The sequence below is a fragment of the Sorex araneus genome, chromosome X, assembly GCF_027595985.1.
Source record: "Sorex araneus isolate mSorAra2 chromosome X, mSorAra2.pri, whole genome shotgun sequence".
In the NCBI taxonomy this organism is placed as follows: domain Eukaryota; kingdom Metazoa; phylum Chordata; class Mammalia; order Eulipotyphla; family Soricidae; genus Sorex; species Sorex araneus.
This window is the reverse complement of record NC_073313.1, coordinates 30,019,535-30,043,933: the sequence shown is the minus strand read 5'-3', so window position 1 is coordinate 30,043,933 and position 24,399 is coordinate 30,019,535. Positions and strand designations below refer to the sequence as shown.

The 24,399-nt window shown below is 36.8% G+C and overlaps 1 protein-coding gene across 2 annotated transcripts in view; it reads right to left on the bottom strand.

The window, feature by feature from the left end:
• The window catches only part of IL1RAPL1 (interleukin 1 receptor accessory protein like 1), a 1,407,730-nt gene that overhangs the window by 308,774 nt on the left and 1,074,557 nt on the right, over positions 1-24,399 (bottom strand). For both annotated transcript variants that reach the window (XM_055120124.1, XM_004612439.2), the window contains one exon: positions 19,910-19,984. In XM_055120124.1, coding sequence (XP_054976099.1) covers positions 19,910-19,984 — 75 coding nt within the window. The remainder of the gene's footprint in view (positions 1-19,909; positions 19,985-24,399) is intronic.

Sequence of the window (24,399 nt, the reverse complement as noted above, 5' to 3'; positions counted from 1 at the left end):
ATACTTGTATAGGAAATCAGCAGTTTTCTAATTTGTACATTGTACAAATGCGTTTATATAGCACTGTAGCTCTATAGCACTGCCGTCCCATTGTTCATTGATTTGCTCAAGCGGGCACCAGTAACTTCTCCATTGTGAGACTTGTTGTTACTGTTTTTGAATATCGAATACGCTACGGGTAGCTTGCCAGGCTCTGCTGTGCGAGCAGGATACTCTCGGTAGCTTGCCCGGCTCTCCGAGAGGGACGGAGGAATCAAACCTGGGTTGGCCATGTGTAAGGCAAACGTTCTGCCAGCTGTGCTATCACTCCAGTCCTTTTATGTATAATTATAATTATATACAATTATATAATTTATATAATTAAAATAAATCTTAAGATAGTTGGAAAGTGAAAAGGTTAGACAATGTTATGAAAATATAATTGTAGCAAAATTCTTCAGAGATGCAATCACAAGACACAAAGGTTCTTCCCTAAAGCCTCTAAAGATAATGTCATCTTTGATTTTAGATATCTAGCCCCCAACACTGAAAGAATAAATTTGTGCTATTTTAAGCCACCAAAGTTTGTGGGAATTTGCTCTAGCAATCACAGAATACTGAACATGTAAGATTTAAATTCCAAGGTAAGTTTTTGGTTATGTGAAATTTTTCAATAAGTTGTGATTTAAATTGTCCTTGATTTTCCACTATGTTTTGAGGAGAACCATCTTTCTCTGCTTCTTCTCCATCTTTATTTCCTAGATATAGGAAATAAATAGATAGATAAATATATAAATAAATATATAGAGTCCACTTGGAAGGATATCCAAATCTCTTCTGTTTTTATTTAGTTGTCAGTTCCTTTACAATAACAGCCAGACTGATGAAATAACCCAGTTGTATCTCTTGTCTGTTTGCTCCCTAACATGCATAGTAAAACATTGCAGAAAGCCTAAAGATGATTATTATGACTGCAAAAATGCCTGACCTCTCAGGTATCAGATCTAGACAAAGATAAAGTTCTGGATATATATCTATAAGTATTTAATGTTTGCAGACCATAAATGTCCTAACAGGACCTTGAAAACAGTGAAAACAGCTTCTAGTCAATGTCCGATATATTGAAATTTCAGAAATGGAAGGAGAGAGGGGATCAAGGAAACTGGGACTATATTTTGTAAAATTCCTACGGATATTTATGGCATCCATTACTGGTCAAATCTAATTGCCATAGATAATTGGACACAAAGATCCAAAGACCACAGAGATTCTCACTTATTAATCTATGGCAGAACTAACTGGCTTGCTTCAGAATATGGTGAAACCAAGGACCTCTTTATTTGGAGGAAAATTTTAAAGTGAAAATGCCAACATGAGATAGTGAAACATTGAAAATATGTGTTCTGAATCACCAAACGGAACACAAAATGATCTCCTCCATTTAAAGAATGAGTTCATACTTATTTTCATAAACTCTGAGAATTAGCCTTATCCCCCATAAAGAAATCATTCTTATAAGATAGAACAAACATAATTTCCATCTTGTTTTTAACAATGCATTCTTGTGAAATTAATGGAAAGCTTAATTTAATCATTGACATTTAAAAGTGTTCACCACATCCTTAGTTACCTTGCTACTTTCATTCTTAAAATAATTTTTGCAATCAGTGGATATTTTCTTATACTAGCATTTGTGGGGCCAGAGCACATGGAAAATGTCAGTCTATAGGAAAAATTGGAAATTACTTTATCAGGTTAATGTAACATGCATTTATATTTTAAAATCATTTAAATTTCTATTAATATCTTACAAGTTCTGTAAAGTTAGCATATACTTACGAGCCACACACAACATTTAGTGTAAATGTCATACAAGTACCGCAAGTCCAATACACCTTCTCAGGTAACATTAATTTTGATCCAGTTTTTGTAGATCTTCTAAATGAATAAATTTCCAATGTCTACAAAGTTTTCAACTTTAAATTTCTCAAATAATCATTAGCTGGATTTAATTTGCTTCTCTATATATAGTCGTATAATTATATTCAGAAAGAAAATGTTAATCCTAAATTAACAAAAGCCAACTTTGTGTGCAGGGAATTAATAGCCATAGTGAATTGACAAGTCAATTACTGGTCTCACTTTGTCTATTTTAAGAAGTGAAATGAGACCACTTGAATTTTTCTTGCTATTTAAGAAAGGACAATAACTTGGTGCTTTTTGAAGAGTAAAAACTCTGATGAACTAGCCAACTTTTCTATATGCTTTGCTCACTTCAACTTTTGCAGCTCATGGGACATTCTGTTCATGAATGTTCTAAGTACCTCTATTTTCTTAAGTACCTTGAAAAGAAATTTCATGCCTGAAGATCAGTGGAAGATCAGTGGGAGAAGAAACTAATTTGTAAAAATGTACTTGAGAGAGCAGAAGTACAAAAGAAACGGGATGAGTAAATAGTAAAGATGAAGAGAAGTACATTCCACTGACATCTAACTGAGAAAGATTTTTTTAAAAAAATGAAAAATATTTCAAGGACAAGTTCATACTTAATTGCAGTAATATTGTTAGATGTTAAATTTGATGAAGCAGAATCTGTTAATAATGGGAATAATATACAAATCATCCACAAGGACATAACCAGTTGAAATATTACAGAAGGGTCATGGATTACAAGAGCATTGTTCACAATCACAGTTTAACAAAGCAGTGAAGAAGGGAACAAAACATGATATACCGGTGTATAAACATGTTCCAAAAAAGCAACACACATGCTTCGGTGAGAGTCTATAAAATAGAGGCACAATACAAACGTCACAGACTTTCAAAATATGCAAAGAGAAAATGCATAAAAGTGCCTTGCAAATGTTGAATATTCCTAGTGTAAAGTGAAATTGTGATTATTAAAATCAAGTAAATTATGCGTCTACAGAGTCTTGACTTTCTGATTGATTAAAACATTCATTTGAATGAAAGCTGACAAACAGGGCTAGAAAAAAACTGGAAACGAGATCAGAAGGTTCTGGTCTCTTCTTGAGGTAAAAGGGTATTCCTGAGATTAAACAAGACTAATACAAATCTCTTTCTCTTGCTTTGCTTCCCCTAGCCCGTCCCTGCCAGGAACATATGTAACTAGTGAGCCGATTTCACATTTTTCATCCTGGGCCTCTAAGATTGTGATGTCTAGTGTATAAACTGTAGAGATCTGCTTCAAACTTAAGATGACAGTTCACTCTCCACCCTTTACCAGTTTTCTCTTGAAATGTAATATATAACTGTTAGTTTAACCCCTATTTATTTCTTCAAACTCGACCTTCTGCTCTGTTGACCTTCAATAGCCATCTGATCTTTCCTCTTCTGTCTAATCTAGATTTGATTTATTGCTGGGATTTCTCGTTAGATCTTCATAACTCAGCCAACTTCCCAGGCCATTCTTTTACTGTCTCTCTCACCCATGAAGGAGAATTTTTAATCACACCAGACAGCCAAATCAAAATCAACAGTTTCAGCCTAGTTTATTCAGTTAAAATCTAACATAGCTACCAAAAGTAGAATGGTTTTTTTAGATTTATGAAATTAAAACTGAAAGAATGCCACACAAGAAGTCCCTTCATATGTTTTTGGGTATTACATACTGACCTACATGATTGGGATGCAAAGAAAAACTTTGTATTTCATTCCTGAAAAGTTCAAAGTGGGGTAAGGAAAAATAATGCAGAATGACAGGGAGACAAAATGGTGAGGGAATTAGACTAATAAGACTATCAAAGAAATCTTTCTAGTACTTGAGAAGTGGTTCTGATGGAGTCCAGTCAGAGAGCGCTTTATAAAGGTGACATTGAGGTATATGTTTAAATGTGATATAGGCACAAGAGGAAGGAGTCAGACAGAAGAAGGGAATCACGGGGTGAATTTTGCATGCAGAAAGGACAGAGAGAATCAAGAGTGCTCTAGGAGTGGGGGTGTGGAAATTAAACTGAAGATAAAATGGGGCCAGACTGCGCCAACTGTGCCTTTATCTCCTAAGCAACAGTGAAACCATTTTAAATGAAAATTTTAAGTGAATGTGGCATTATTAAAATTTACAGTAAAGTTTCTTATCAAATCAGAGAGGTTGAGAACGGACTCTTCCTTAATATTTGTACTTTTGGTAATAGAGTTAGCCTGGAATAACAAAATAGATATGATTACTTCTTTGTTAGGCCATATTCATTTCTTTTGATTTGTATTTGGTGGAATTTCGTGGGCCTTTGTGTTTAATTTTTTCTTTTTGTTCCCTTGCTTGTTAGCGTTGAGTCATACCCGATAGTGCTCAAGGCCACGAGAGCACTAGTTCTGTGCTCAGGTTTCACTCTTGGCAGGAATTAGAGGACCATGTGGGATGCTGGGTATGGAACCCAGCTGCACGCAAGGCAAGCATACTGCCCTCAGTACTATCTCCTTTGCCTTTATGCCATATTTGAAGATAATTTGCTGAATGGATTTTTTTCAATGATCGCTGCATCACATAATGTGGAGTTCTTCCTTTTATAATTAAATATGGTGTTCCAAATGCTTTGCTTCTCTGGTGATAGATCATATTACATTAGCTGTTTCAACTATGCATGAGTCATACTGTAACCTTATATGATTTTAAGGTGGCTTCACACTTTGTATTTAATATTAACAAATAACCAATTCAAGGGGCCGGGTACTGGGGCCATTAGACCAATGCATTGCAAATAAAATGGCCATGCTTTCTTTGGCATGTATTTCATAAAAATCCACCACTTCACCATGGTTTCCACTATGCTACATTACAACTGGCTTATAATGAACTCGTTCATATTACATAAACTGACTTTAAAACACGCAATGCAACATTTCTATATTTTTCAAGAGGCATCCATTTTACCTGAAAATAAGAGCAGAGAATGTGACATGTTCTTCATGATTGACATTGAGTTCAAGGTTGGATGATTACACGTAATTATTGATAGCAGGAAGAGGCAATGGAGCAGGGAAGTAGACACTAAAGATGGAGAGGAGGGAACAGCAATATTGGCTGAGAGGAGAAGCAAGGGGTGGGGGGTCCATTCTGAGAAGGACTGTACTCCAAGGCATCAGGCCGGCTAGCTCTGCAACTACTAATTTAATGAAGAGGCATAATAAAATGACAGCTCAATTAATAAGATAGGGTTTGACCAAGTACTCTAAGGAAACAAATGCTTAATACAAAAATAATGCAAATGCTTCGCAGTCTATCGATTCTTGTCCCACTTTCTTCTAGGACAGGCCTTAACCCCCATCCCACCCCAACACTGACAGACTCTCTTATAGAAGAAAGAGCATACAGAGCCTTGAACCACCACCTTTTACCTCCGAAGTCATAGTAATTTATTCAGAATGGAGGCCTCATAAAACTAGATACAGAATTTCCATATGACCCAGTGATCTCTCTCCTTGGCATGTATCCTAAGAACACAAAAACTTAATTTCAGAAGGTATTTACACACCTGTTCTTGTTGCTCTATTTACAGCTCTGTTTACAATAGTCAAGATCTGTAAACAACCAAAATGTCCAACAGATGAATGAATAAAGAAACACTGGAGTGCTGGAGAGACAAATGAGTCAAAATATCGTTAAGGCAAGTACTTGCATTGCATGCAGCCAACCCTGGTTTGATGTTCCGCACACATATGGTCCCCTGAGCACTGACAAGAGTCATCTATCAGTACAAAATCAGAAGATGTTAGCTTGGATCAGTCCCAAATAAAGGAGTTGTGGAGTATACACACTATTAAATATATCTCAAATCTTATGGGTCATACTTTACAACTCAGTTGAACATAGTGTGTTATGTTAAGCAAAGTGAGTGATAGAGAGAAGAGCAGATATGGCCAGAGTGGTAGCGCACCAGGTAGGGTGCTAGACTTGCACTCAGTGAAGTCAGGTTCAATTCCCACCATCCCATATGATTCCTCAAGCCTGCCAGGAATGAATCCTGAATGCAGAGCCAGGAGTAATCCCTGAGCGAGGTGGTGGGCAGGATGAGATGGGAATTGGGGTCAGTAGTGGAGGGATCATGGCACTCTGTTGGTGATTATGACCAAGTCACATGCCTAAAACATTAATGTTAATGCTTCTGGGAATCATGATGTGATGCATCAGTAACCAAATTAAAAGAATTTGTGTATCAGAGTGAAAATAAATATGTAAATAAACAGAGTTGGAATCTAAGCTAGAGCAAAGGGACTCTTTCTCAGGCTCTCACAAAACACAACAGAATTACAAACACTGTTTTATCCTCCTAATTAGATATGAATAAAACACTGCCTCCCTGCATACGTATCTGCATACCTGCATACTCTCCTTTGTTATTTCCCAAAAAATAAGGACACACAGAGAGATGCAGAGAAAAAAAAACAAACAGAACATTCTCAAAGTGGTCCATATGTCTTTGTGGCCAACCCTACTTCATGCTTTTTAAGTGGGTTGTCACTTGTGATCTGATAGAAAAAAGATCTATCAGAATCCATAGTTCTTCAAGTGGAAATGATCTAGAAGTTGGTCAAAAAAATTGCTCAAATTAACTTTGATTAAAAATGGCTTCACATACAAGACAAAAATTAATCTGATGATTATTTCTCTCAAAATTAACATTTACTTGTTTTAGTTCTAAATTTCATATCTTCGACATAAAGAGTGATGGAAAGAAAATAAAAACCTGCAGCCCTGGGATCCATCAACAGAAGACTTCTCTCTTGACTTCATTTTGCTTTTATATAAAGTAATTGATGGTGCCTGTGACACTTAGTTTTACCTGAAGCCATGACTCATATATTCATCTCTAAAATTCACTTACTGCATTATTCCTAATTATATTAAAATCTTACTCCCACTCTAATTAGTTGCAAATCCTAAAAAATCACATTGGTGTGAAAATTCATTATTCATAGTAAATAGAGGAGAGCTGAAAATAATCAATACAGATTGCATTTGTATTTTAGAAAATTGGTGTGCATAAATTCTAATATAAATATTAAAAATGACATCCAACTCTAAAGCAGAAATTCATACTACTTATAAATAAGCAGAATGCACCAGAAAAGTTGAGTTGAGTCCTTGAGTCATTTGAGCTAAAAAAGGTATATTGAAAATGTAATCGATGAATTAAAAGTCTTCAAAATAATTGACATTATTAAATTAGAACTCTATGTGCCCCAAAAGCTCTAAAATGTTTCTTTTAAGAAGAGAAAACATTACATTAAACTTTCCCTAAGTTATCTCACATAATAGCCTCTTGCTGAAGATTTGTAGTCATAATCTCATTTTTCCTAGACCTTGTCATATTGTTAGTATCCTACTTCTAGCAATGGCTTGATGCCACAGGGTGAATTCAGTTTAATTTGCCCAGAAAAACAAAGCATTTTTCTTTGGTTTCTTGCCACTTAAAGAACTGCTAAGATTTTATGAGCAATTCTTCGCATGTAATTCTGAGGTGTGTGTGCCCTGCATTTTAAAACTCAAAAACACAGATTTTCCAAGAGTGAGGAAGCCTGCTTGTAAGTTCGAAAAGACAATTTGGGGAAGAAGACAGAGAGGGGGATAAACTTACTCCTATGAAAATTTAAGCAACTTGCAAAATCTTTCCCTCCATGTTTTTTTGAAGTAGGACTGAAGACCTTCTGTGCATACCTTGGGCCCAAGAATGACTTTAAACACAAAGGCATTTTAGAAAATATTTTTTCAAGACCTCTTTACCTGGCCTCTTTCTTCTGGAATCACTCAATTGGATAGTATATGCCATGAGTATAATTTGCAAATTTTAACTACCAAAATATTTGAAAGATCTTGTGTGTCTCAGAAAATGGTATGAGGTTTCTGGGTGGGAAAGTGGAAACAAGCCCTGCTCAGGAAAGCTGATTGTGAGACTTGAGTGTCAGACCTCAACAGTTTATGGACAGGGCTCATCTGGCATGTTTTGGAGCATGTGATTAAGCACATTTTAGTAATTACATGAATAGAAAGTAACTTATTAATTTTCTTTGTAAGCGTGTTCCTACTCAATGTATAAGCATTACTAATGCATAAGAACACGTATGTTTTTTTTTAAAGTCTGGTAGAGCGATGGTATAGTGGGTAGAGTGTTTGCCTTGCAAGCCACTGACCTGGGTTCAATCTCAGGTACTCTGTGAGGGTCCCTGGGCCCTACCAGGAGTGATTCCTAGGCACAGAGCTAGGATTAAGCCCTGAGCACCAACTCTTGTGGCCCAAATTCAAGAAAAATAAATCAAAATCATTTACTAACTTTAAAAAGTTGTATTTTCCTATTCATTCCTTTGCAAGAGCCACTTATATTATTTCAAGGTTTTGGCTACTGCAAATGACATTGCCATGAACTTGGGAGGTGTATATATTTCTTCAAATTAAGCTTTTTCCAGTTTTCAGATAAAGACCCAGAAGGAGATGACAGCTGGATCATAGGCATTTCTATTCTTGTTTTTTTAATTAGCAATCTCCATATTCTTTCCCATAATGCTGCATTATGTTCCTACCAAAAGTATACTTGGATTCCCATATTTTTCTTATCCTTGTCAGCATTTGTTACTTGTTCTTTTTAAAAATATATAAACAGTAGAATGTTACTCAGTTTTAAAAGTATGAACTCCTGGAGCTGCAAGAGAGGACAGCAGCCAGGGCGCATGCCCAGCATGTGCCTGACCTGGGTTTGAGTCACCAAAACACAGGGTCTCCAAACATCAAAGTGCAGCTCAGGGGCCCCCAGGCATTAGTGGGTGTAGCCCTACAGACCTCCAGCGCTACACGGGTGGTCCAGAATTCTCTAGAGCCCCAGGGCCAGAGCAGCATCACCTCCTTAGAACCTGGCACTGAGTCACAGACATTTTGGCTGAGAATAACTACTGGAGCCCCTATAATATCCTGAGCACTGCTTGAGAGTCCCCTCTGCAAACATGAACTCCTGTGATTATTAATAACAGTGGAGGGAACTAGAGAATATTCTGATTTGTGACATAAGTCTATAGAAAAATATGAATGCCATGTCACTCATTTGTGGAAAAGAAATGAACAAATCAAATGAAATAATAAAACAAAAATACGCTTTATGTCTCCAAGAAAAAAATGGTAATTACCAGAAGGTAAGGGGATGGGTGAATCTATAAAATAGATGAACTGTGTGGTGACAGATGTAAGCCAGATATTTGTGGGAGACATAATGATATGTACAAATGTTGATTTATAAGATGGTACATTTGCACCTGTAAGTTCATAAGCCAGTGTTGCAACACCAACAACAGAAACATAAAATTAAGATGGTACAATAGACTTCAAAGGGTATCTTATAGGAAAACTGTCTCATCATAATAGAACATGAAACATTTTAGTTACTCAAATGGTCTGCCCTATCATACAGATACTCAAAGAGTTAGATCAAAAATAAATAGTATTTATTCATAAGCTGGTGAATAAAAATTTCTAGGGGAGACTGAAAACCACAATGGGATCATCAGTTTCCACTGAGACACAGGGAAGTTATTCGAGGTGATAGGTAGATGTTCCTTTTCTGGATTAGTTAAAAAAAGACCAATTGCAATTTAATATCAATGAACCTTAGCTTATGAAACAGTAAAACTCTTCTGTACCACAGGGAAAAATTACAAGGGTGATTATTCAATTACAAAAGGATTTTTTATATAAAATTAATCACCAGTTTCTTTAAATGGCGTATTTCCCTTCTGCATATAAATCTTTCACTGATCATTAGCTGCTTAGCAGAGAATGGGGGACAGAGCCTCTTAAAACTGACATGTTAAGCCACTGCTAATTAAAGATCAATCAAAAATAAAGAGAAACTTTTATGGTATTATGATGAATCAATTTACCCACAAATCTGTAGAATCACTAACTTGGTAGAACAAGTATGGTTGGAATGCTAAGCTTTTAAACACTAAACTATACAATACTGGCATCTTATTTTCATAAGAGTATTCAGGCATACTATTTTTCATGAAGAGTCAGTATATAATTTAGCAATGCTCAGTTATTTAGCCAAATTTCATGAGGAAATTTATGGAAGAACATCTCTGTATATTTAAACTTTTAGTGAAGAAGGTCTTTTTTTAGTTTCTATTTTAATGAGCATGAGTCATGGAGTATATACTTTCTTTATGAAGCCTCTTTCAATATTCTACAGCAAGTTTTTTGATAGGATTAGCTTTATTTCTGATAGATTTGCATTTAGTTTACAAATTCAGAAGCATTACTTGTTAACATAGGATATGCACAACATTTTTCTATCCTAGTAAACTTCAATCATCAAGAACGACTCAGAAAACTTCATGATAACAGTGCTTGTCAAAGGAAAAGAATTATTTTTTAACAAAATAAACATAACTATCACCAAACCTTTAGGATAAATTTGATAGGCCTAATGATTTAATGCTTTACTTCATAAATTTATTGTCACGTCCCTGTCTTAAAATGTTTATATCATTTTTTAAGCGTACAATTTTTTTCACTCAACTTTTTATTTATGGTCAGTTTGAAATTCAAATTTATAGATAGTGTACATTCCCTGAACTCTTTTAATGGTGTAAATTTTCTCTATACATTTGGATAGACTTTTTGAAGTATCACATAATTTTTTAAATAAATTCTTTATATTATTTTTCATTTAAATAGAAAAATTTAGTATTATAGTGTGTTATGAACTTAGAAGTGAAATATAAATAAATTGTCTGAAATAATATTCTTTCTTTAATGAATCCCATGCCTTCTATCATGGTTTGCCCTTCCAGTAATAGTGTGTAACAATAGTAATATGATCAATCATTTGTACTCAAAATGCAATTCTGGGCTACTCTATGGTGTTCTCCAGAGAACATTAAAATACCTCAACAACTACTTGACAATTGTTTATTGACTGTTTAACATGTACTAAACAATGTAGTAAGTTTTATCTTCATTACTCCACTCTAATTCCACCCTTTTTACTGACTAGGAAAATGAGGACTGTTCTAGGTTATACTAGAGTATTAAGTGATAGAAATGAACTGTCACCTCTGTCTGTCTGATAGATTGATTTGAACTTGGAATCCTTTCCACAAGCTACCTCTTTATTATAACCCAAATGAGGAAAATGATAATCTGATGAAAATGCCGAAAACAAGTAAGGTTACTTTTATAAATTTGTATAATGATCTTTGATCCCTTTTGAAATCCATTGTCTCATCAGTTAAAGACAAGAATCTGACTTGATGACTGTCATCTCCCTTCATAAGCTTTCTAAATACCATTGCAGCCCTATTACAATGACCAAAATCTGGAAGCAATGCAAATGTCAGGTACAGATGACTGAATAAAGAAGCTAATGGTTCATATACACAGTGAAATACTACTCGTCTATAAGAAAAGATGAAGTTATGCAATTACTGTTACATGAATGGATCTGTAGGGTATCACGCTGGGTGAAGTGAGTCAGGGTGAGAGGAACAGACACAGAATGATCTCTCTTATATGTGAGACATAAGGAAGGATAGTAAGGGAACAACAAATACCCAAAGGCTGCAGAAATGAAGAATACAAAAACTGATCACCAGTAGGATGATCATCACTGAGGGCAGAGGGGACAGGTCAGGGAAGAATCAATCAGGGAAGTAGACACCATGGAGGAAGACGGGGCATTGGATGAAGGTATAAGGCTATGTATAATACCCTATCACTAACAGTATTGTAAACCACAGGGCCTTGAAAAAAAAAGTGCCATCCCCGTTGGTAGAGGGAACTGGGAACTAGTGAAAGGATTGGTGTTGTAACAGCGTATGCCTGAAACTCCATCCTGAATAATTTTGTAACTTTGTAATTCACAATGACTAAATAAAATGTTAAAAGGAAAATAATAATATTCCTAAATCTAAAATTGTGAAAACTTACACTTAATTTCTTAACTGATTTAGTGAAAACTTACACTAGTTTCTTAATTGATCAATAATAATGTCCTTGGAGCAATTTCCATGATTCGTTTTGGTGCCCATCAGAATAGATCAGATTGGGAAATGAGAGGATTTCTCACACTGGCTCTGTCACACTATTTCTTTATTGTGTGTTTTCTTTCTCCCTATCTCCTTCCTCCTTCGGGTTCTAGTCCAAGATAAAGACAACAAGACTCATGCTGTCTGTGTTCCGGTTTTTAAAGTATTTTAATAAATTCTACACGTGCATCCTAACATTCACTTATCAGCAGTCCAAAGGAGCTATGAGTCTATAATACAACTAGGCATTGAGAATTTAACACCTCAGAGCACACTTGGGATCAAAGATGTGGGTCAAGGTGTAGAGGACATACTTAGCATGTGTTGGGTCTTGAATTCTATACTAAAACTGCATGCACCTACCAGCTGGGTTAAGAACAAAGACAAATGGAAGGAAGGAAGGAAGGAAGGAAGGAAGGAAGGAAGGAAGGAAGGAAGGAAGGAAGGAAGGAAGGAAGGAAGGAAGGAAGGAAGGAAGGAAGGAAGGAAGGAAGAGAGGGAGGGAGGGAGGGAGGGAGGGAGGGAGGGAGGGAGGAAGGAAGGGAGGGAGGGAGGGAGGAAGGGAGGGAGGGAGGGAGGGAGGGAGGGAAGAGGGGAGGGAGGGAAGGAGGGAGGAAGGAAGAAACGGGGGGAAAGAAGGTAACAATGGAGGGAAGAAAAAAGGAGAGAGGGATGGAGGGAAGAAAGGAGGAAGAGAGGGAGGAAAAAGGCAGAGAAGAAGGGAGGGAGGCAGGAGAGAAAGAGAAAATAAAGAGAAAAGAGAGAAGGTAAACAGAGAAAGAAAGAAAGAAGAGAAAGATAGAAAGAAAGGAAAGAACTAAAGTTTTTATTTATCCATTAGCAATCTTTAAAGCAAATATGCTGAGTTGTATTTTTTCTGCTCCTCTTTTCTGGCATTAAAAAAATTTTGATTTCTGGAATCTCTGAGATTCATGCAACTTAGGTCATGTAATGATCTAAGAATAATAATACTAGTTTCGATTGATTGGTTTATAATTTTAATAGCACTGTAGCACTGTCATCCTGTTGTTCATCAATTTGCTCAATCAGGCACCTGTAACATCTCCATTGTGAGACTTGTTACTGTTTTTGGAATACCAAATATGCCACGGTTACCTTGCCAGGCTCTGTTATGTGGGCAGGATACTTGGTAGCTTGCCAGGTTCTCTGAGAGAGACTGAGGAATTGGACCTGGGTTGGCCATGTGCAAGGCAAATGCCCTACCCGTTGTGCTATCGCTTCAGTCCAAACATCATTATAATTTTAATAATTGTGAGAAATATGAACTAACCTCCATCATAAAAAATATTTCTCTTCAGTTTATAGTCACAATTTTAAGAAGCTTTGGGTTTCAAAAGTAAGTTATCAGATCACAACAGATATCAAGAGTTATTACATTCATTTTCCATGGCAAAATAAGTTTGGATTTAGTGGAACGGAACTTCATCAGATTAAATAATTAAATAAATAATTAAATAATTATACAGGTTTGCATTTATATGTTTTAATTATGATGTCTATTTATCTTTAAGATCTAAGTTATGTTTCACAAGTTTTAATATAGATACTCGACTTACTCCAATTTGCATGTCTTTCTTAGATGGTCAAGGGCATCATTTTTAATTTAAAACATGTAGCTAAGGGCGAGAGAGAGACCAAAGGGCTTAATGTGTATACCTTTCTGTATACCGCAGGAATCCTGGCTTTGATACCCGGCCCTGCCTGCTCCCATGAGCACTGCCAGTTACAACCCTTAGCACAGCCAGGTGTGGCCTCAACCTCCCCTAATAAACAGACTTAAAAAATAAAATAAAAAGTGTGTAGATGGGATATTAACTTTAATCTAGAGTGAAAAAGGTTTTATGGTTTTGCTCCATGAGTTTAGAAGTGAAAATCAGTCTTGTACATCCCCTACGGTGCAGTAAAACCAAATTCAACAACACCATGTTTCATAGCAACCAGAAGAGTAAATAAAGATGGGAGAGCCCAGTTCATGGAGAGTTCCCTACCTTGGCAATGAAGGCCATAATATTCATACTTTCTACAATTCAGAAGGTATCAACTTGTTTTAGCATGAAGTATTGAAAGCCACTTTTAGAATTATGTGTCAAATTCAACTCATGATTTACCTTCCTTCCTGGGGTATAGATATTTTGATGCTCCAGTTTGATGCTTTAATAACTAATATTTTAGGAAAACAGGAGCCAATCATAATTATCATGAAAGAGTTTTCTTATAAACATACTAATCAGGATCTGTTTATCACGTATGAACATTTTCCTTTGGTCAACTACTTAAGATTAAAAATGCTGTAAATTATAATATGGTGTAACAAGGAAAGACATGTTAATAAATATTATGCATATATATAAATCAAGAGAGATTTGGGTTTTTTTTTGCTTTTTGGGTCACACCTGGCTCTGTACAGAGGTTACTCCTGCCTCTGCACTCAGGAATTACTCCTGGCAGTGCTCAGGGAACCATATGGGATGCTGGAGATCGAACCCGGGTCGGCTGCGGGCAAGGCAAACGCCCTACCCACTGTGCTATGGCTCCAGCCCCAAGAGAGATGTTTTATAAGGTGAATTTTCACGAAGGATTTTCTTCTAGATAGTTATATAGTGGCAAACCCTTATTACTTTCCCCGATATATGTTTTAGAGAAATTTTAGAGAAAACTTATAAGAAATGAAAATTCTAAAGAAAATAAGAACACCATTGAGCAGTTTATTTAGGTCTTATATTTTCTCTCAGAAAAAGATTGGATATGTGTGCTTTTTGTGATATGTATTATGTATTATTAACTACTGACATATCCTATTCAGAGTACATAGAAAACTATACTGTGCTTCATTAAGAAACAGAAGCTAAAGAAATTTCTTGGTTAAGTATTACAGTAAGAAGAGGACTGGAGCAATAGTACAGCAGGTAAGGCATTTGCCTTGCAAGCAGCAGACTGGATTCAATCCCTGGCCCCTCATATGTTCCCCTAAATCTTCCAGGAATGATCCCTGAGCACAGGATCAGGCAGGAATAAGCCCTAAGCACTGCTGGATGTAGCCCCAAGACAAACAAACAAAAGAAGTAGAAGAAAAAAATAGATAATATGAACTAGGTTGGGGTTCTATAGTTGACCAAGCCCAAACATTTTTCTACCTCAGTGCTTCTCAATCTTTTATCAATCTTAGTCCCTTTCTGACCATATTTTTCTCCCATGAGCTTTCTATCCTGTCAGTTGGCCACCTAATCTTGTGCCATTGTCCCCCACCCCTGTCATTTATGGAATTTTTCACCTGAAACCTTGTTGGAATGTCCTGGAAGACCACAGGGAAATATGTGTACTTTGGTTGAGAAAACTGATGTAAATGGGCTAGACGTATTTGAGATTCTCCAAATATGATCATAAAAAAACAGAAACCACTTTACTAAGTGAGTGAAGAGAAAGAGGTAAGTGATTCTGATATCAAAGGAGAATGCCTCTTCTTTCAAGTGCTGTATGTTACAAAAAGTAAAGTATTTACTGAAGGCAAAGTGATACTGCAGAGGTAAGACATTTGCCTTGTTTGTGGCTCACCCTGGTTTGGATCCCTGGCACTGCCTATGGAGTGATCCCTGAGCAAGGAACCAAGAGAAACCATTGAGCACTTCTATGTGTGGCCCCCAAATGAAAATAATATTATTGATTAATTTTATAAAATATTCAAAACCTATTTGGACTAGAGCTGTTATGACTGGATTCCACGGGGATCCAAAAGAATGCCTGACTGCCCAAGATGGTCAGACTTCTTCGTCAAGAACCTGAACAAATGGCTTGAGGCTCTTCATGTTCTTGGAGCGAGCAGACGTCACTGGGCTACACTAGCGCGTGACAGGGACAAATGGAGATGTTACTGGTGCACGCTCAAGCAAATAGATGAGCAATGGGATGACAAGTGATGCAAGTGATTCAAACCCTATTATATTAATTACACACTTCTGGGGAAAGTCTGTATGAGTACTCTGGTATGCATTTTGAAAATATATAACAGAAAGTGTAACAAAATTCTTTCCTGTAAGTAATCTACACTACTGAACTAATTACAAAGTCATGGGAAATGCATAAAGATCAGTGTATGACTACCCATTCCAATAGTAATCGAAAAATCAAAATGTCTCGAAAATTTATGAAATTGTAGGACATTCACAAGACTATCATGCACATGCAAAGAGCAAATCTGAAACACTACTTCACAACATACACCAAGTTAATACAGATTGGATTCAAGACCTTGATGTCAGAAAGGAATGCATAAACTACACAGAGAAAAAAAGAGGTACAACTTTCTTCATTATAGTGTCTTAAATGATTAAACTACATTGGCAAAGAAAGAAAGAGAAGGGGCTGGAGCGATAGCACAGCGGGTAGGGCGTTTGCCTTGCACGCGGCCGACCCGGGTTCGAATCCCAGCATCCCATATGGTCCCCTGAGCACCGCCAGGGGTGATTCCTGAGTGTAGAACCAGGAGTAACCCCTGTGCATCGCCGGGTGTGACCCAAAAAAAAAAAGAAAGAGAAAAATAGATAAATGGGATTACATAATGCTAAAAGGCATCAGCACTGTGAAACAAATTATGGCTAACGTTTAGACACCATACTGAATGGAAGTATATATTTGCACACCATGCATCTGAGAAAGGGCTAATATCCAAGGTGTATAAAGTGGTCAAAAAGTTCCATAACAAAACAACTCCATCAATGGGTAGAATAACTGAATAGAAACTTCTCCAAAGATCAACAGGCTAACAATCACACAAAAATGTTCTCAGTATCACTTTTTCATTAGAGAAATGCAAGTCAAAATAACAGAGACATTTCACGCCAGTGAAAGTGGCTTATACCAAAATGAGTAGAAACACACAGATCTGGCAAGATACAGTGGAAAAGGAAGCATTGTTCACTGTTGGTAGCTAGTATTTTTGTTCAGACCTTATGGAAAACAATATGGAAAAACTAGTGAAAACAGATCTACTGTATGATTCAGTCCACTCTTTGGCATGATTCTAAAAGATATGTGCATACCTGTATTCATTGCGGTGCTATTTTCAATAGCCATCATCTAAAAACAACTCAGGAACCCAGAAATAGATAAATCGATTAAAAAAATTGGCACAATAGATACGCAATAAAACTCATCTATAAGAAAAGATGAAGTCTTGCCTTTGGCTACAATTAAGATGGAACTAGTGGATGCCATGTTAAGCAAAGTAAATCCAAAAGAGAAAGACAAATACCAGATGATCTTACTTATGTGTGGAATGTAAGCAAACAAAACAGTGGAATAGTTTGTGACACTGAAATTAAACTCTTAAGGTCTGTCAACAGAGCTGAGTTTACTGAAGGATGGGAGATAGGGGAGGAGGGCAGGATAGATGAAAAATGACCTAATGACAGCTGTGGAGGGGTACTGGCACTTTAGTGGTGGGAGTGGTTAGTAACAAAAATAAATATTAATACTATTGTAAATCATATTGCCTCAATAAAAAGACTATCATGTACCCATTGAAAGGGCGTTTTTGGAGAATAGTTAATAAGAGAAAGTATTCACAATGTAAATGATAAGAAACAATATTCTTTTCATTGTTTCTCCAAATTTCTCCCATCAATATGTATATTTTGTTTTTTTTTTAAAGCAAGAACCAAAGTTTAGTGCCAGGGCAATCGTACAGCAGGTAGGACAATTGCCTTGAACGTGGTCAACCAGGGTTTGATCCCTGACACCCCAGGCCATGGCAGGAGTGATCCCTGAGTGCACAACCAGGAGCAAGCCCTGAGCAATGCCAGGTGTGGCCCAAATGATAATGAAATAAGAAAGAACTGAAATTTAAATTAAGTGCTACTCATATTCCTAAATTGTAACATAAAATGCCTCACACTGAGTCAAGGATAGAATCGATTTCTACTCTTTGAGTCTGATAATGATGGAATACACCAGCCTCTGTGCTGAAAATTCCAGAAAAGGGGCTCGCAGCCATAGCAGTAAGGGCACACATTGGATTGACATTCTCAGACCTCATTCAACCAGAAAGTGGGTGTCTGTTATTTTACTCCCTTCACCATTGCTGCTGGAGAAACCTAAGTAGGTTCACTTACTGGACTGAACTCCAGAATTGGACAGTGTGATTTCTAGGCCCAAAGAACTGTTATCCATATATTAACCGATACCTAAAAGTTATTTTAAAAAGTACATAATAATTCCTTCACACTTTGATGTTACAAGCAGATGCCACTTAAATTGGAAATCCTAGGCTATGGCCACTTATTCATTAAAAATTTGAACCCACTAATTTAAATATTTATTTATTTATTTATTTATTTATTTATTTATTTATTGGCTTATGGGCCATACCAGCAGTGTTCAGGGCTTACTTTGGCTCTAAACTCACGGATCATTCCTGGACGGCTTGAGGGACCATATGGGGTATCAGAAATTGAACCAGAATCGGCTGTGTGCAAGGAGAGTGCCAAATCCACAGCACTATCTGGCCCCCGATTTACTATTTTATATGAATTTTGTCAACGCTAATTTTTGTTTAAGTACCTTGCTTGTCAGTCCTGTTTCCATTCTACATAGAAAGAGTTTAAAGTATCCCTATGATTTCCAAGAAGAAATTTAAAGGAAAGCAAGATGCAAGGGATGTGAAAGGGAGAGGTCAGCATAGCCTGGAAAGTTCAGAGAAAAATAATTTGGAGATGAAGAGAAATTCATGCAGTTCACAATTTTATCTAATGTCATAATTGATGAATTTTATGTATTTGCAGATAAATAGAAGTTATTGACTTTAATAATTTCAAGTTCCTTAAAACTATTCTATTTTGCACTAAAGATTATATGTATGCTTTTAGTAAATCTTATCATTTGTGTTATACTCATTTTAAAGACTTTATTTATTTAAACCAATTTCTCACTCTAGAAAACAACATTAATAACATTTAGGGTATACTAACAATTATTTTTAAATGTATACAGAAATAAAAGCATTTCTATTCTGAAATAGTTAATAAAAGAAAAATACTTAATGAAAATATATAACAAAAAATTATGTTTTGAATAATACTTTATGTCACACCTCTTCAATAATACTTTATATCAAACCTCTAAAACAAATACTTCTTTGCTAAAATTATAATATCATAAATGCATACTACATTTCAAATAAAAGCTCGAAATATAATTGTGCTATCTTTAGTTATAATTAGAAATGGAAATTTTCTGGATTGGGTATAATTTAATATGAATAAATCAAACTCAAATTGTAGGTTCAATTCTAAGATTTAAGATATCTGATTTTTGGACAACTGGATATTTTTACCAAAGCATACTCTCTTTAAGTTTTTATGTCCCAAACCCATTAGCCCTTTAACCCAAAGCCACTTGCTCACATATTATCCATCACATAACTAGGATGATGTCTATTACATATGATTAGATAAAATTACTTAGCTGTAGTGTTGACATTTATTTTCTGAAATCTGAAGCCTTTCCCACAATTTTCAAAAATCATGATTTAGTGTATTAATGGACATTTTAAGTCAAATTGTTTCATATTGCCTATCCTCAAATCAATTCATCTTATAAAGTGATAACATAATACCATCAGCAAATACCAAACTTCAGTCCATTTTTCTTTCCAACAACCAACTAAACAACACATAAATTTCTCTATCTATAGGTCCAGATTGACCCTAGTGCATGTAATACTGAGAGGATGAAATGAACCATGTTTGCTGGCATTTTTAAAATATTCTTCCCTTCAAATACACATAGGCTTCATTCAGAGCAATAGATCAGGTTGCTATTTAGGCTTTTAAAATATCACAGTGTATTGAAAAAGTGTATTAACTCAAATTAAGCAATTACTCACCCAACTGAGTCTCCTGAATTGTCATTTTACTTTCCATGGGATACAACAGCTTGGGTGGCTTATCAGTCAGAGGGGCTGAAAAACAATAATAATAATAATACAGGCTGTAGTTACGCTTGCAGGAACTGAAGGGTGAAACACAGTTTACTCTCCCAAATATTTTTCATTCTCAGAGCAGTGTGTCAAAGCGCTCTACCAAGTAATAACTTACATATTGCAGGTAGTACCTTCTGGCAAGCTGAAAAGCTGTTAGATCGTTCATGAGACAAATAGACACTTTCAAATTGTCAGTCACATGAGAAAACTGAAATACAGAATTGGGACTGGTTCATCCTTAAGAACATATAACTGTACTTCAATGAATATGCTTCAAGTTGCATGTTGTTTTCCTTTTGAAAGTTTGACCTACTTTTATCTTCTCCATATTAATAAAAGCAACACATGATAGACATATCAAGCATTTCATCATGTCCTTTATATACATATATAGTCTTATTTTTCTTAATTCCAATCCTATTCCCATACCCTGGATAATTTTGCCTCCAAACTGTAATTAACTAACTAGCTTAAATAATTTCTAGACATTTTTATATATAAAGTAGCAATGGGGCACTGAATTGGTATAACCGGCACACTTAAACATGCATCTAAGTATTTATGAGGAAATTTTTTTATTATATCATGTGTTATGTGTCAGGGGTCAAACCAAAGAAGATATTTGGTTAAAAACCCTTAGTACTATTATACATCAAATTTAATCTGATTGCTAATTTTCAAAATGTATTCTGATTTTGGGGACTGAGCAATAGTACAGTGAGTAGGGTGCTTGCCTTGCACACAGCCTACCAGGGCTTGATATCCAAAATTCCATATGGTTCCCCATGTCCAACAGTAATAATATATATTATACATATAATATATATATGCTAACTAGAGGATTTATTTGGTCTTCAAAAAGATTTATGTATCACTTCAAAGTGGAGATTCATGCTTAGAATTACTAATTTTCTACAGTGAGGACAGTGAGAAAAAGGAGAGGAATTTTGCACAGCGGGTAAGGTGTTTGCCTTGCACGCAGCCGACCCAAGTTCGATTTCTCCGTCCGTCTCAGAGAGCCTGGGCAAGCTACCGAGAGTATCCCACCCGCACGACAGAGCCCGGCAAGCTTCCCGTGGTGTATTCAATATGCCAAAAACAGTGACGTCTCACAATGGAGACATTACTGGTACCCACTCGAGCAAATCAATGAACAATGAGACAACATTGCTATGACAGTGCTACTCACTCTGATTTTTAAGCCTCTATAGATTTTTTTGCTATTATGAATTTACCCATTATCAACCAACATGTCTAAGAGCATCTTGGAGACAGGTCCCCCATTGCATACTTCACTTCAAGCTAAACATGACTATCTTCACTTTGGATGAACAGTCAGCTCTTCATCAAATCTCCCTCCCCATTCTCTCTGAATTCCCTGGGTCCCATGAAATATGTCATTGCAACTTCCACATTGTAACAAGAACAGAAATGATCAATTAAGAGTTGCTGAACTGAATGTTTTTGCTTTGAGGGTTTTCTTCCTTCCTTGCCAGGAGGACATGCCAGTTTGGTTGGTAACTGGAAGACTGATCTAGGCAGCAGTGCCAGTAGTTGGCCACGTTTCCTCATCACCAGAGGATTCAAGAATTCACTATGCTTCAGCAGATCACCTCCAGCCCTCTCTAACAGAGAACAGTCTATGCAAAGAGATGATGCTACTCAAGTTAAAAAAAGATGAGTTTTAAGAGTTCTTGTCTATGAGAGCAAACTCATACAGGGCAACAGTCTTGGTTCATAATGATTTTAATGCATTCTCAATTAATATTTAACATAATGATGGGAATAAATGGGAAAGTTGGAGTAATAGGATGAGATGAATCCCTTTGAAATTTTCTTCTAAAAGATTCGGAGTACTCCAGTAAACTTTACATATTCATTTTTTGCCCAATAATCTTAACAGATTTTTATTCTCCCGCACACACACAAAAGCAGACTTGGAGTCAGAGATAGAACAAGAGTTAAGACTTTCGCCTTGCACATGGCCAAACGACTCTGATTCCTGGAACCACATATGGTTCTCTGAGCACTAGTAGGAGTGATCCCTGAACACAAAGCCTGAGCACCTCCCGGTGTGCCCCACTGTGATTTTCAAAGAGAAAAAGGCTTGTGGGCACACATGGGACGTGAGCATTTGGTGGCTGAGAGCCAGCTTCCCAGGCCAGCCAACACAATGGATGGATGGACGGACAAAGGACTGGGCAACGAAGAAATGGGGCCTAGGCCCCAGGCCACTTTATTTCTCTCTCCTCCCCAACATAGTCAATCTCTTCCCTTATGGCAAAATTGTAGTCATAGTTTTGGTCATAGTCCCAGTCATCATAGTTCCGTCATCCTAGTCTCCTCGTAGAACTCAAAGTCCTCTATTTCCAGTCACCATCATCATCATCATCATCATCATCATCATCATCATCATCATCATCATCTAGTCCTCCTTCTAGTACAAAAGTCCCAAAGTCCCAAAGTCTGAGTTCTCATCTTCTCTCTAGTCATCGACTTTCTAGTTTTCAACATCTGTACCCTTTTACCCCTTATAGTATAGTTATATAGAAATCATGAAGGATGGGAATTATGAAAAGGTGAGATAGAACATTATCATAACAACAAACAGATATAAAGTTACTCTTTTAGGAGATTAACTCAAGGACAAAATTTTATCTCAGAGTTTCAGCACTCCTGATTACTATGAGATCTGCTCTAGGGCGAGATTCCATCCAGGGTGTATTGCTCTCTCCTTTCCTCAGCTAGTAATCCATTTAAACAATCAAAGTAAATTTACTTCTTATAATATCTCTAGCAATGTTGTTTTATATGAACAAGGTCACTGTCATCCCATTGCTCATCGATTTGTTCGAGTGGGCACCAGTAACGTCTCACATTGTGAAACTTATTGTTACTGTTTTTGGCATATCCAATACGCCACGGGTAGCTTGCCAGGCTCTGCCGTGGGGGTGCGATACTCTCGGTAGCTTGCCAAGCTCTCCGAGAGAGAGGGGCGGAGGAATCGAACACGGGTCGGCCGCATGAAAGGCGAATGCCCTACTGCTGTGCTATCGCTCCAGCCCATATGAACACAGTTAGAGATATATTAAGCTTAAAGTTTGGCTCTTCCTGGCGACATCTCGCTATATATTCCAGACCAGAGTCCTCAAGCCAGATTAGTCTTTCCTAACTCCAGCACGGTCCTTTTTCAGTTACTTCTTTTTGGGTCATGACAGAGTTTGTCCCATGACCATGGTCTTAACTTATAATTAAGTATTATGTCGTTTGGCCTGGCCTGTTTTGATGCCAGAGTAGCTCACTGCTTGTCCTGGGTCCATCCATTCCCTCATCAGGACCCTGCTTTTGGGGTGCTAAGAACTAAGGGCAACTGAGGCTTAATTCAAGTAAATATGGATGCCCAGGAGTAAATATTATTTTGGAGTCAATTAACTCCCATGTTACAAAGCATAGCATCAACTGTGCTTATGTCTCTATACAAAAAGAACATTGTTAAATAAGCCATGCAAATGACATACAGGAAGGAGGAAAGCAATATAGGATTATTAGTCCTTGATGGAATTGGGTGTGCCTGAGGGGCTACGCTGGGGGAATAGCTGAATAAACTTTAAGCTCTCTGCAGGAGAATCAAGGACAACCTAATGTTATCCAACACCACCATATGCAGATTATTTATGAAATATTGGGAAAACAGCTCACCATTAAATGATAAACCTCACACATCTTTAGACTCTGATTATTAAATTATTTCAGTGAGGTTTAAGTTTGATTAATGGGACTGGGGAACGGCTCAAAGAGCTAATACACATGGTTTGTATGCAGGAGGCATAGATTCCAACCCCAAGCACCATTTGGACCATGGGGCATCTCCAGGAGTGACCCTTAAGCTAGAAGGAGCCCCTGAGCTGGAAGTAGGCCCTGAGCACTGTTGGGTATGGCCCCGAAAAAGCGCATTTTTTCTAAGGGAGTAGGCAGCATAAAGAGACAGCTCAATGGACCCTGGAGTGAATGCTTTGCATGGTTAAGCATGGATTGGATCCCTAGCACCATATGGTCCCCTGAGCACTACCATGAGGAATCCTCTGCGCAGAACCAGGTGTAGCCTCTGAGTGCCACCAGGTATGTGTCAACAACTTAACTAAATAAAAGCAACTGTGGTATTGAAATAACTGATTTATTCAGTAAATTAAGTCAATTTGTAACATCTACAAGTAGAACACTCAACAGTTTATTAAAAGCATCAGCTAAGAGAAATGTTCCCTGTTCACACATCTCCCAAACTAATTTATAGGAAGGAAAACTATTCTTTCCCTGATGATAACAAAATATGCTAAATTCCATATGGAGCATATTCATTCAGAAATATAAAATTGTCGTGTGGCCCTCCATGCCAG